Source organism: Furipterus horrens, unplaced genomic scaffold (assembly GCF_987537825.1).
Source record: "Furipterus horrens unplaced genomic scaffold, mFurHor1.1.pri manual_scaffold_2, whole genome shotgun sequence".
NCBI lineage: Eukaryota > Metazoa > Chordata > Mammalia > Chiroptera > Furipteridae > Furipterus > Furipterus horrens.
In genome coordinates, this window is record NW_028327172.1 from 39,821,076 (window position 1) to 39,834,533 (window position 13,458).

At 36.6% G+C, this 13,458-nt stretch overlaps 1 protein-coding gene across 1 annotated transcript in view; it reads left to right on the top strand.

Annotated features, from left to right (window-relative positions):
* The first annotated feature begins 7 nt into the window (after positions 1-7).
* TMEM41B (transmembrane protein 41B) overlaps positions 8-13,458 on the top strand; it is a 20,966-nt gene continuing 7,515 nt past the window's right edge. Inside the window, exons 1-3 of the mRNA XM_090267654.1 lie at positions 8-385; positions 10,352-10,469; positions 13,020-13,148. Coding sequence (XP_090123780.1) covers positions 265-385; positions 10,352-10,469; positions 13,020-13,148 — 368 coding nt within the window. The 5' untranslated portion in view covers positions 8-264. The remainder of the gene's footprint in view (positions 386-10,351; positions 10,470-13,019; positions 13,149-13,458) is intronic.

Genomic DNA, 13,458 nt, shown 5'->3' on the forward strand with positions numbered 1-13,458 from the left:
AATGCGGTGGGCCGGGATCTTGACTTGTCTCGCGGTCACTGGACGGGCGTGAGCGCCTTAGTCTCTGGGCGGCGAGGGGCGGAGCCTAGTGCGGGGGGGCTTGAGGTCAAGCGTCCGTGTGCTCAGAGACTGAGGAGGACGTCTAAGGTTAGGTGGTCACCCCGGAGCTGGCTGTGGCAGTGGCTCTGAGTGTTATAAGGAACTGGCGGAGTTGTTAAGGGGGCGCGGCATCACCTCGTTCCCTCCACCTTCCCTGCAGTAGCCATGGCGAAAGGTAGAGTTGCCGAACGATCGCAGACTGGGGCACTGCAGACGACCCCAGCTGGAGACCGGGCAGCAGGAATGCGGGGTCCCACAGCGCAGGGCAGCGGAGACTTCTTGAAGGGTGAGTGAATCCAGGGACCAGAGCTGGGCCTGGCCCAGAAGCCGGCGTATGCCGGTAGGGGCTCCAGAGGGGAGAGGACCCCAGCCGGGTTCCGGGGATTTGCTGGGGGAAAGGGGCCTGTTCGCACCCAGGGATGGGAGCAGAGAGAGTTGGGTGCCTGGGCTTGGGCCACTGCTCACCGCAAGGCAGGACACCTAGTAGGTGCGTCGTAAATTTTTTTTAGTTGAATTCAGTTTAAAGAAGGAATGACACTGGCTTATTGACTTCAGGGAGAGTGTAAGGTTGATATTACTGAAGCTAGGTAGAGCTGTAAGGAACTTTAGCATTCATTGCTTTATTTTTGTAGATGAGGAAACTGAGGCCCAGAGTGGATACAGGACTTGCGCAAAGTCACAAAGCCGGATTAGTAAGGTAGTGGTTAAGAGCAAGGATTTAACTACGTCCAGATGCAACTTCCAGGTGGTAGGAACACCTACCTGGGTTTGAGTTTTTGCTTTACTACTTACGACTTTGGACTTGTTATCTTTTAAAGCTCAGTGCCTAAGCTGTACAATAAGGATAATATAATTAATAGTGTCTAGTTAGATTGGTGCGTGGATTAAACTAAGTAATTCATGTCATGAATTTAGTGTAATGCGTGGCTTGTATGAAGTGAAGGCTAAATGTTAACGATTACTATTATAGCTAAAACCTCTCATTCTAAAGTTTTTTCCCACTATGCCATTCTGGCATTTCTCAGGGCTTTAAATATTTTAAGGAAAAAAAGCATACCTAGAAATTAAATACTTTGATTCTATTTTGACATAGGGTTTTTCATTGCTTTTCAGCATTTGAAATGGTTAAGCTCTTCAGATGCTTTCAAAGCCCATTAACTTGAAGAGATCCTAATAAATGGCTATTATATTGTCTGTAGCTCTCACACTGTTCCACCACCAGGTGATGGGTAAGGAGAGGACCTTTTAAGAGTGTCTATCAACATTGTCTATAGTCAACAATAAAGTAACATACACCTAAAGTTTATAAATATGAAGGTAATATGTTTAACATTCAGCTGAAATACTATTTGAATCAAATTTAAAATGTATTAAATGTAAAAAGAGCATCTAGCAGAAAATAGTATTTTATTTTTAAATAATTTAAAACGCCTCCAGTTTACTGTGGCTCCTTAAGCTTTATGTATTTGGGTATTTTCCCACCTTATAGACAGTAGAGCCAAATAACTTCAGTAACTCAGAAATGAATTGTTCTCAATGTATAAGCCCATTCAAATTAAAGGAATGTTGTTTTGAATATGCTATTATTGAGAGTGACGGTAATGTAGGGGTTTCCTGAAAAAGTGTTTACAGGTAGGGCATCCCTAAAGATTGTCATTCGGTTCGCAATAACAGTTGATTTATTACTTTTTTTTAACCTAATGCTATTGAGAAAATAAAATGTTGAAACCTCCAAAGTACTTTTAATTGTTTATCTTACTTTATTATTTGAACAGCACATTCAACACAGTTATTTTTATGATGCTGTCAAATGACTTCTGTGGAGTACAAATCTATAGGGAGATGGAGGAGATATGAAAGCATGCCTGTGTGGACTAGTAGGATTTGGATAAATAGGTTTTGGATAAGAGAAGGGTATGGGGTTCCGGGCAGGTGAAACAGTTGGCTTGAAGGCTAATGTGAACCTTTTATGTGTGTCAAGAATTTTTGTTGGGTAGTTGTAGTAGGAGATAAGGTTGGCCATTGTCATGGCCAAAATGTGTGATACTATAGTATAGAGGGTTTTAACGTGCTAGGCAAGGCACTGACCAGCTAGCTCAGCTGGTAAGTGTCATCCCCATACACCAAGGTTGCAGGTTCAATCTGCAGTCAGGGCACATACAAGGAGCAACCAATGAATGCATAAATAAGTGGAACAACAAATCTAGCATGTGCTTGCTCTCTCTTTCAAATCAATAAAATAAATAAAACGTTAGGCAAAAGAAGTTTTTGGATCCATACCTTTTTTCATTAGTTTTTTTTTTTTTTTTCCTTGTCTTCCTTTCTCCGCCTTTGTCTCTAGTTGTGTTAGGAATTTTCTGTACCATTCATGGCTGGGAAATTTCATGGACTTTTTACATAAGAGGCTTTGATTTACTTGGTGATGGTAATCAGCTGGTGATCTGATGTCGTTAGTAACTACTTAGCCACCAATTTTTGGGGTTGTAAAAAATAATTTTTGTTAATTGCAGGTGGTAACTTGACATTCAAAAAAGAAAGGCTTTCGAGAACAAAAATTTTTTAGTTATTCTTGATTGAGAAATACATAGTAATGACGCTAAATAAATTTGTATTTTTATTACTTGACATAGCTATATAACTTTGCCAAATAGTTGTCATTGTGTGTATGTTTGAAGTATTTTACACACTATATGCAGTGTTTGGTACATTTGGTGTGTTCCTTGCCATGACTTTGGTCCCTAGTCTAACATTTGAGCCTTATAGACTGAGGGTTGCTCTGAAGGTTTGAGCAAGGCAGTGACACTGAAAGTCTAACCCTTGCATGATGAGGAAGGGTGAGAGACAAGAGGTAGAACCACTTAAAAGACTCTTGACCTAATCTATGTGCAAAGGTGCTTAGACTGGAGTGTGTGTGTGTGTGTGTTTGTGTGTGTGTTTGAGATACAGAAGTTCCCCATTTTGATATAAGAGAATTCCTAAAACTGTGCTTTTCAACATGTAAGTCATTATCCTTGTGAGCAGTGTGAAATCTGTTTGATCAGTAATGATGAGCCATTTAAAAAGAAAAAGAAAATTGCAGAGCACTTTACATGTAGTAGGGGGTATTCTCTGAGTTTTTTTTAGTTACATAGCTCTTGTGTGTACCAGGTCATGATATAAAATATATTGCTTATTTTAGAATGCAGCCACAAATGTTTGAGGAACACTGTCTTGAAGTTGGTTTTATTGCTTTTAGAAGACAATATTGTTAGAACTTGGACAATAAATCCCTCTCAGATGACTATTCGAGATCTTGCCATGCTAATTTGTTTCAACAAATACTCTGAGGATCTGCTGTAGGCAAGGTACTGGCTAAGAGGAGGAAAAAAAGCTCTGATTACTGATAACTGGGAACTAAAGTTAGACTAAAATTGTCAATTGGACATTAAGCAAGGTATTATTAGCCTGATTTGTTGATGCCAGTCTCAACCCAAATATTATATATCAGGATTCTTTGCTTATAATTAATAGAAAACACAATTGAAACCATTGCTGAAAGGAAGTTTATTGGTTCATAGAACTAAAAAGTCGAGAGATTGAGTGGGATTCACCTGCTTCAGTCTGGAACCAATGGCTGAATGATATATATCATCAGGATTAGATTATTTTTATGTCATGTTCTGCTTATTTGATGTCAGCTTTAGGGTTGATTCCTCTTGAAGGTCTGGATAAGCTAAATGCTTTTTTGTTAATTTTGAGAATCTTTTCCTTAGCATCACCAATAAAAGTCTAGTTATTCACCCACGATTAGACTATGTTAATGAAATGCTTATACCTGAACCTATCACTGTTGTCAGAGGGTAAGAATAACCTGATTGGCTCAGCCTGATTCAATTCCTACACCTAGAAAAGGGAGTAGGAATGAGGCCAAGTCAGTTTTTCTAAAAATATGGGTCTCTATGATGGATGACTCATGATTTTCCTCTATTTGTGTTCAACTATCTTGGTGTAGAAATGAAGAAAGTGAACTTGTAACACTGATTTTGGGTTAGATTAGATATAAGGAAAGGATAAGGATTCCTATCAGAGGTGCTGCTTCAGATGATACACTGTTGTACTCAGGCTTGATGGGCATGAAAGGAGAAGTGAGGAATCCAGAAGGTAGAAAATGGAGTGAGTAAGCTCATGAAAGAATACAGGTGATCAAGGAATGATATATTGGGATTTTAAATGTCAATGATAGAGCAGTCTCAGGTGATGTGAGAACTGAGTATTCCCTTGGAAGTAGTTGGCGAAAGTTGAATAGAAGTGAAGGTCTAAAAATTTTGAGGGTGGGTGGATCATACAAATGGATGATGAATGTTTTAGGATTATGAAGAAGTTTACTGTAATATAAGGTTGGTCTCAGTCTTCAGTTAATAGGGAAAGTGCCTGAAAGTAGTTCGACGACAGTGAGTTGAGGGTATGTGGGTTGAATGGTAGCAGAGTTGCAGACCATAATATAGAATGAACTATACAAAACAGGTAGTGCTGTATTTTACAGTTATTTTAGCTGTTTAAATTTATATTTGATGCTATTACCACTTTTTATTAATAATTAAAAAATTTGAAAGTCCTTAAAATAAAATTTACTTACAACAATACTATAGTAGATTCTTGTGACCTTAGAAACTTGTTAAAGTTCCTGTAAAGTTACGTTCTCAGGAGAGATGGGTCTTGGCTTCCTTTGTGGTGGGATCAAAGTAGGTCTAATGGAAATTGAATATTGAGAACTAGTGGGCTAGATGACCATTAGTAGTCATTCCTAGGATTTTAGAGATAGAGAATGATTTTTCTTTTCAAAAGGTGTTGATATGAAACTAAGAAAAGAAATAAGTTACCTCAGAGGCATTAAATTTAAGTTAGGCTTTTTCAGATGGATATATACATATTAGAAGTTAGAGAGAAGGTGCTTGTAAGAGGGGAGAATTAAAGATACTGGGTAAATGGAGAAATAACATCGAGAGCCAGATCTGGAAGGAAGTGTGCTGTCTGGCATCAAATGCAAAGATAAGGGGAAAGGCACAAGGGAAGATAATTTCATGAGCAGATCTGGAGTTAGAGATTGGGAGCTCACTAACGTATAGAGGCAGTGCCATTGGTTGAGAGAAGGGGAAGGTAGAATTGAAGGCTTGAAGAGACTTGAAATGCCCCTTTTGGAGAGTACTGTAGAAGGATTATTGTGTGCCAATGATAACATTAATTGAAGATAGAAAAACATGTGAACTTGTTCTAGGCCAAAGGAGCATGATGATCTGACTTTTCTCTAACAGTACCTTTGGCCTGGGAGGGTGTTGGAAAAACAGATAATAGGATGATTCAGATTGGGAATTAGTATGATGGAAGACTTAGAGGTTAATGAATGTATTAAGTACTGGTGTGTGTAGCTCTAAATGTTAAATGACATGTGTCTAATACAGTCAGAAGAAGGCACATTATAAATATGTGTGCTACACATATAGACGTAGAGTTATTGTTAGAACAAGCTCCTTACCTTTAATCTTTTTAGAAGTAAATGAATTGCATACTAGTATCTGGGTTTATTAAGATTGTACTCAAGAAGAATTTTTGAATTATAATAGCAGGCTCTCCCTACCTATCAGTTTGTATGAAAGAGAGCTTCAGAACTGACATTCTTATGAGTGTGTGTGTGTTATTGTTGAACATGGTGCTTTCAAAAGTTTTCCTCATTTTGGAAAGTGAAGAAAATAAATGGGAGATTTTGTTCAAGTGTCTGTATATTTTGTCGTACAATTTTAAGACAAGTAGCAAGCAATCAAGAGATGTGTACTCAACCCTTAGCATAGTTAAGTGTCCTGAAGTCCAATGAAATGTTTTACTTAGGACTGGTGAATTCACAATGGGAAGAAAAATATTATAGTTTAATTTTAGGGCTAGCATACTAAATGTCTTATTTAATTTTTAATTTAAGAGAACTGTGTTACCTGTTGAAGTCTTCAGAAATATGTTTAGTAAGTACAGGTAGAAGGCTGTAAATTCTTTTCTCACCTATGAGTCTTCAACTATATGCTTCTACCTGCTCTTTGAATCTTGCTTCCATCACTCTAACCCAGTAATCCTGCTTTTCTGTAAACTCAAAGCCTTCGTACCATTCCTTGGGGATCTAGCTAAGGGCAGCATCAGTTTCTTAAGAGCAGAGATAGAGCAAAGCTTGGTACATAATAGATGCTCAGTAGGTAGTTCTAAGCAACTGTACACTTGAGGACAAACCTCGCATAGTACAAACCCTGAGGAAAGTTCCAAGAAAGGGGGAAAAATCAGCTGTTTATTCTCAGAAGTAATTCTATGTCTACAAATATCTATAGGATAAAAAACAAAAAATAAAGTTATTGATAGATTTGAAGAGTTTAAGGTACCCATAACATTAAATTATTTGTATCAGTACCTGTTGTACTCTGCACCTGATTCTAGCAGGGAAGTAGTGGAATGTGAGGGCTGGGCAGATTAATTCCAGGTAGATGAAAAAGTAGCATACCTTCGCCATACCAGAAGCAATCAGTGAATAATGCATAAATAAGTGGAACAACAAATCGATGCTTCTCTCCCTTCCCCTCTTCCCCTTTCCCTCCCTCCCCCTCTTCCCCTTTCCCTCCCTCCTCCTCTCTCCTTCTTTCCCTCTCTCCCCCTGTCCCAGTCTCTATCTGTCACTCCCTCTCGTCTCTATCAATAAAATTAAAAATAGCATATCTTTAAGAAGTTATAGGCCTCTAGAAAAATCATACAGACTATACACCTGTTAATGTGTTTTTGCTTTGATGTCAACCCATAGAAAACTATGCCAAAATATTCAATATTTATATATTACCTTTATTCCTTTTTTTAAAATAACCCTGATCCCTTTATACACACATTTATAAAATTATTTATTTATTTGTTTGTTTATTTACTTTTAGAGAGAGGGGAAAGGAGAAAGAGAGGGAGAGAAACATCAGTGTGGTTGCCTCTCACTTGCGCCCCCAACTGGAGACCTGACGTACAACCTAGTCATGCGCCCTGACTGGGAATTGAACCAGCGACACTTGGCTCTCAGGCTGATGCTCAGTCCACTGAGCCACAGCAGCCAGGGCTTTATTCCTTTTCTAGTAGAGTACCTCCTTATTAATAAAGTAGGGGAAAAAAACATTTTAGCCTTGTGAAAACAGTTGTGTTTGAATAGGGATTTTTGCTTTTATTGGTTTCATGCACACTTGATACTTTTGTAACTTTTGGCTGATTACTCTTTTTTTTAGGGTGCGTAGATATGATTTATTATGAGTCCTCAAGGTATGCATTGAATTAGATATCATAATTAGGGCAGAAATGTAGTGGACAATTTGTCATTTGTTGTCATAAGATTCTGCAGAGATCTTTTCATACATGCAAAAAAAGCATGTATACAAATACATCATGGGGTTAATGAACTAGAGTATTAAGAGTCAGGCATGCCTGTTTTATTATTTCATTGAAGACATCTTTTGTATTATTATTATCCCATTTATTCCTGCAATAAATTTATATGTATGATATGAGCAAATAACTTTCTATTTGTTACTTGGTTTTTGAAGTTAAGTCCTTTTTGAGATTACGTACAATGAAACATAACAAAGTTAAAATGATAAGGACTAGTTGAGAATTTAGACCAATTCGTGATATGTTTAGATTACAGAAAATTGGAAAAGAAAAAAAATTTTCAATGTATATATTTACTTATTTTTAGAGAGAGGGGAAGGGAGGGAGAAAGTGAGGGAGAGAAACATCAGTGTGCCAGAGATACATTGATCAGTTGCCTCTCACATGCCCCCAACTGGAGAACCTGGCCCACGACCCAGGTATGTGCCCTGACTGGGAATCACACCAGCGACCCTTGGTTTGCAGGCTGGCACTCAGTCCACTGAGCGACACCAGCCAGGGCAGGAGAGAGAAATTTTTAACCTTAGTATTCACATACTAGAACTTGATAAATCTAATACTGTCTTTTAGAAAGCCTGCTTTAATGAACAGATAAGAATAATTTATATTTAGTATATTAAAACTAACCTAAGCAATTGTTGTTTCAGCAGAAATTATGAGTTGACTGTAAAAGGATAGTAAAATGCCTTGGAGATATACTAAATATTATTTGGTTGCTTAGTTTTTGGTTTTTTTTTTTTTTTATAGATAGTGCATCCTCCTTTGGGCCTCTTATTTACTTACCTTTAAATTGGTAGGGTGCACCAGATTGTTGCTTCTTCTATGTTTCTATAAATTTTTTATTTATTGATTGATTTGAGAGAGAGACAGTCATTGATTTGTTGTTCTAGTTGTTTATACATTCATTAGTTGTTTCTTGTATGTGCCCAGACTAAGGATTGAACCTGCAACCTAGGTGTTTAGGGACGATGCTCTCACCAACTGAGCTACCCAGCCAGGACCACATTGTTGCCCTTTAAGATTGTTGATACAAATCACCTGAGTATCTTATTAAAATACAGATTCTGATTTAGTAGGTTTGGGATGTTGGCCTGAGAATCTGCATCTATCTTCACATGAGGACATGCTTTATTAATTTTAGAGAGAGGAAGAGAAACATCAATGTGAGAGAGAAACATCCATCAGTTGCCTCTTGTCACCGAGCCAGCAACCTGGCCATGTGCCCTGACGGGGAATTGAACCCGCAGCCTTTCAGTCTACTGGCCGATGCTCCAACCAACTGAGCCACACCGGCTAGGGTGAGAGTCTGCATTTTTAAAAATTGATTTAGAGAGAGGGAAGGAGGAAGGGAGGGAGGGAGAGAGACAGACATTGATTTGTTGTCCCACCCATTTATGCATTCATTAGTTGCTACTTGTATGTGCTTTAACTCCGGATTGAACCCACAACTTTTGTGTATCCAGATGATGCTCTAACCAGCTGAGCTACCCGGCCAGAGCCAATACATATATTTTTACAATCCCAAGTATTATCAGTATATACATGTGATAATGATAAATGTAGGCAACAGAAATTGAGTTGCCTATACCTGCCTCTTCCCCAGTGAGTACTGTTAAGGTGTCCTGGCCTTCCCACTATTGACCACTTTGAGGGAAAACTAGCCTGCTCGTTAATAAGACTTGCTGTTTTCCTGAATCTTATTTCATACTTAAAAAAAATTTTTTTTTAATTTATTTATTTTTAGAGAGACAGGAAGGGAGAAAGAGAGGGAGAGAAACATCAATGTGTGAGGAATACATCAATTAGTTGCCTCTCACACAGCCCCCAACTGGGGACCCAGCCAGCAACCCAGGGATGTGCCCTGACTGATAATTGAATTGGCGACCTCTCTGTTCGCAGGCTGGTGCTCAATCCACTGAGCCACACAAGCCAGGGTTCATTTCAAATGTTTATCTGGCATATAATTTTAAAGATAATGCTAAGATTACCTTGTGAGGAAATGCAAACAAATTCTCCCATTCTTGGACTCTCAGACAGAGTCACCCAGAACATTTGAGGTTCAACTTTATTTTGAAGCCCTTGGCGTAAAGAGAAAGTATAACATTCACCAATTGCAGTAGCACAGCGATTTTCCAACCGATGTGCCGGAACAGGTGCACTGGTGTGCTGCAAGAATTTTTAAAACATTCAATACTTGACTGTTTGGTCAGGGGTACTGACCTTTCTTCCCTTAGATTGTCAAACTAAAAAATGACAACAGCAAACACCTACAATAGCCAGGATGGCTGTTGTGTGAATGAATCAAAATTGTACCTGTTTTTTTTGTCAGAGTAGCAAATATATATATTTCTTGATATGCTGCAGAATTTTAGTAGTTGGTGTGTGCCATGAGATGGAAAAGGTTGAAAAATCACTGCATTAGTGAAATCTCAGGTTCTAATAACAGTTGAAGTAATTGCCAGATTACCTCATGTTTCTAAGAGGTCATTCTGCCCCATACAGATAATAAAATGAAAAATCAGTGGTAGTACTTAGAGCAATACCTGTTTTCCCCCTTTGGCTTATTAACAAACCAATGCTACAAATTCTGGTGTACTGTTTTTTCATGCTTCTAAAATGGGTATAGCCCTGAAAAGTACTGTACCTAGTTAATAAACATCAAATACAACTGTATTTAAAATTTAGTATTACAGTGTTTTGGGCAAAAATGTGAACAGCTTTATGGGAGGAAAGCCTTTAAGGAAATTATTTGCTGGTTTGGAATACTGTCTACCTTTATGTTCATCTTAAGTATGGCTCTTTTTTTTTTCTTCTTCCATTTCAGAAAAAGCCTGTGCAGAAGCTGGGTCAGCAAGAATGTCACTTCTTATATTGGTGTCCATTTTCTCATCTGCAGCTTTTGTTATGTTTTTGGTATACAAAAATTTTCCTCAGCTTAGTGAGTAAGTATACTGAAAAAAACTGAAAATGTCTAGACGTTTATAGAGCCATGAAAGTGGATTAAAAGTTAAACTGATTTTGAGCAACAAATTGTCATCGTGATTGTATATCAGCTCTCCTGGTTTGTAGCAAGTCCATATTTATATTAACACTGTTATTTAAATACTTCTTTCCAAATATGACTCTTGATTTTAACTGCTCCTCTAATTAAGGCCTAATCTTTTTAATGGTCCTATAGATATGTATGTGCCTACCTCCTTTTCTCCCTTCACATGCATACATATATACATATAAAACTAAGTTAAAGTTTTGTGAAATGGATGGCAGTTTCTGATACTATCTATGCTGTTTATTTCATTATCTTTTTTAATGCTAGTAGTGACCAAGTAAATTTATTTCACAGTCCATAATAGATATTGACCTGCATTTTGAAAAGCACTGATGATCTTTTCTGCATTCCATTCTCCATCCCTGTTTTCTCCCTTCCTACTTCTCCTTGTGACCAGTTTTTGTCTTCTTTTCACTCATTTCCTCACGCATGGTCTCCTAGTCTTTTTCTCTTTCCTGTTTTTGGAAATAATGTGGTTTCAATACGTTCTTTTTACAGTGAAATGGACTTTGTAAAAAAACTACTGAATTGTAGTAGATTTTCAGCCAGGGCCAGCCAGATGTAGTAATGGGTAACTGAAATATGATTTCATTGTTTCAGGAAGTTACTCTTTCCTCTGAATTCCTTTCACTAACAGGGTCTTATGTTTGAAATTTTATACTTAAACTTATTTTTATTTTAATACTTTGATTTCTTGCATCAATGTAAATAAATGCCTTTGGGAGGATAGCATGTTGTATTATATTGATGGTAGTATGATTGAATTTTAGATTTTCTTTTTTAAGATTTTATTTATTTATTTTTAGAGAGGTGAAGGGAGTGAGAAAGGGAGAGAGACATCAGTGTGTGGTTACTTCTCACATACCCCCTGCTGAGGACCTAGCAGGCAACCCAGGCATGTGGCCTGACCCAGAAATGAACTCATAACCTTTCAGTTTGCAGGACAACGCCCAACCCACTGAGTCTCACCAGTCACGGCAATTCTTTCTGGTTTGATTAGAAAGTAGCAAATAAAGAGTTGACTGGGGGAAATAATATAGAGTGTAGAGTAAGATTGTTGTTATTTTGTTTTAAGAATAACATTGTATGTACATAATAATGAGTTGTTATAAATCTTTTATAATCCTGCTTATGTCTTTCTATGTTATGTGTGTATGCATGTATGCCCTATAAAGAGTTTTTTAAATTTTTAAATTTATGACGAGAAAACTCGTTTTAGTTTACCTGCTATTTTTAAAGGATTTAAGCAGTAATCTATCATTGTTCTGCAAGCTCAGTTAAATTTTATCATAAACAAATGGGCACAGTATACATTAAATGCAAAGGTGATTACTTGAGACTTTTATAAGCAAGAAATTTTTTAAAATTTATTTTCTAATTATACTTGGCATACAATGTTATATTAGTTTCAGGTGTACAGCATAGAAAATGTTGAAGTGTTTATCTGAACTTTGAGCTGGAATAGTCCAGGAAAGGTGTGAACTGTAAATTTAATATAGTTTTTACTTAATTTCAGTTGTAATTGATTATTAACTTTAGCTTATCATGAGGATTACCCAAAATGATGTTAAATGTGTTTTAAATATTGCTAACATCAGTGGTTCATTTCTTAATTCAAAATTTATATCAATGTTGGTGCAAATACTTTTACCCATTTATTGGGTTGGCCGAAAAGTTTGTTTGTTTTTTTCCGTAACAGCTCTAGTAGTGCTTAGTAGTCTAACTTCATTCGAAACAATTTTATTAGATTGTATTGTGACAGCTGTCATACCAGCATTTAAAAAAAAGAAATTACCAGAATTGAATTCTTGTGTAGCCATTGTAATACTGAAGAAAAATGAAAATATGTAACATTTTCAGCATGTTATGCTTTATTATTTCACAAAAGGTAAAAACAGCTGAAATGCAAGGAAATATTTGTGCAGTGTGTGAAGAAGGTGCTGTGACTGATTGAACATGTCAAAAGTGGTTTGTGAAGTTTCGTGCTGGAGGTTTCTTGCTGGACGATGCCCCATGGTCAGGTAGACCAGTTGAAGTTGATAGGGATCAAATTGAGACATTAATTGAGAACAATCAGCATTATGCCATGCAGGAGATAGCCTACATACTCAAAATATCCAAATCAATCAAGTTATTGATGAAAATGAAAAGTGTCTTTCATTTTACCAAAAAAACCATACGGACTGACTTTATGGCCAACCCAATAGTTTGGATTACCTTGAACTTTCTTACATTGAGTACATGTCTCATCATATTATTAATTAATGCATTAGAAAACAATTTATAGACTTTTGAAGTTAATTGTGAATTTATGCTTAATATATTACAGATCAAGGCATCATCATTTTGGATAAAACTTCATGTTTTGAAGTTGACAGACTAATGTTAATTATCTTGGCAAATTTCTGCTTTAAAATTTTTCATTTTCATTTTATTTCTTTAGAGAAGAAAGAGTGAATATGAAGGTTCCCAGAGATATGGATGATGCCAAGGCTCTAGGAAAAGTTTTATCCAAATATAAGGACACCTTTTATGTACAAGTACTTGTAGCTTATTTTGCTACATATATTTTGTATCCTTTTAACTGAAAAATGTTTTCTAGTTTTGTTCAAGAAAAAGCCATTAAAAGATCTGCTCAGTTATACATAATTATTTTTCCTTTTAAAAATTGTTAATCAGTGTAACAGTATTAACTAGAATACTGAAAAATTAAAATGCAAAATATTCTCACTTGAATTCTGTCTCTTCAGTGCAGTAATTATTTCTGGATATTTATGACCAGTTTTATTGTATTCTGCTTATTTCACTTATAAACATTTCCTTTGAATTATTCGAGATAGTTATTTTATTTATGATTATTTGTTGTCTTAAATAATTATTTT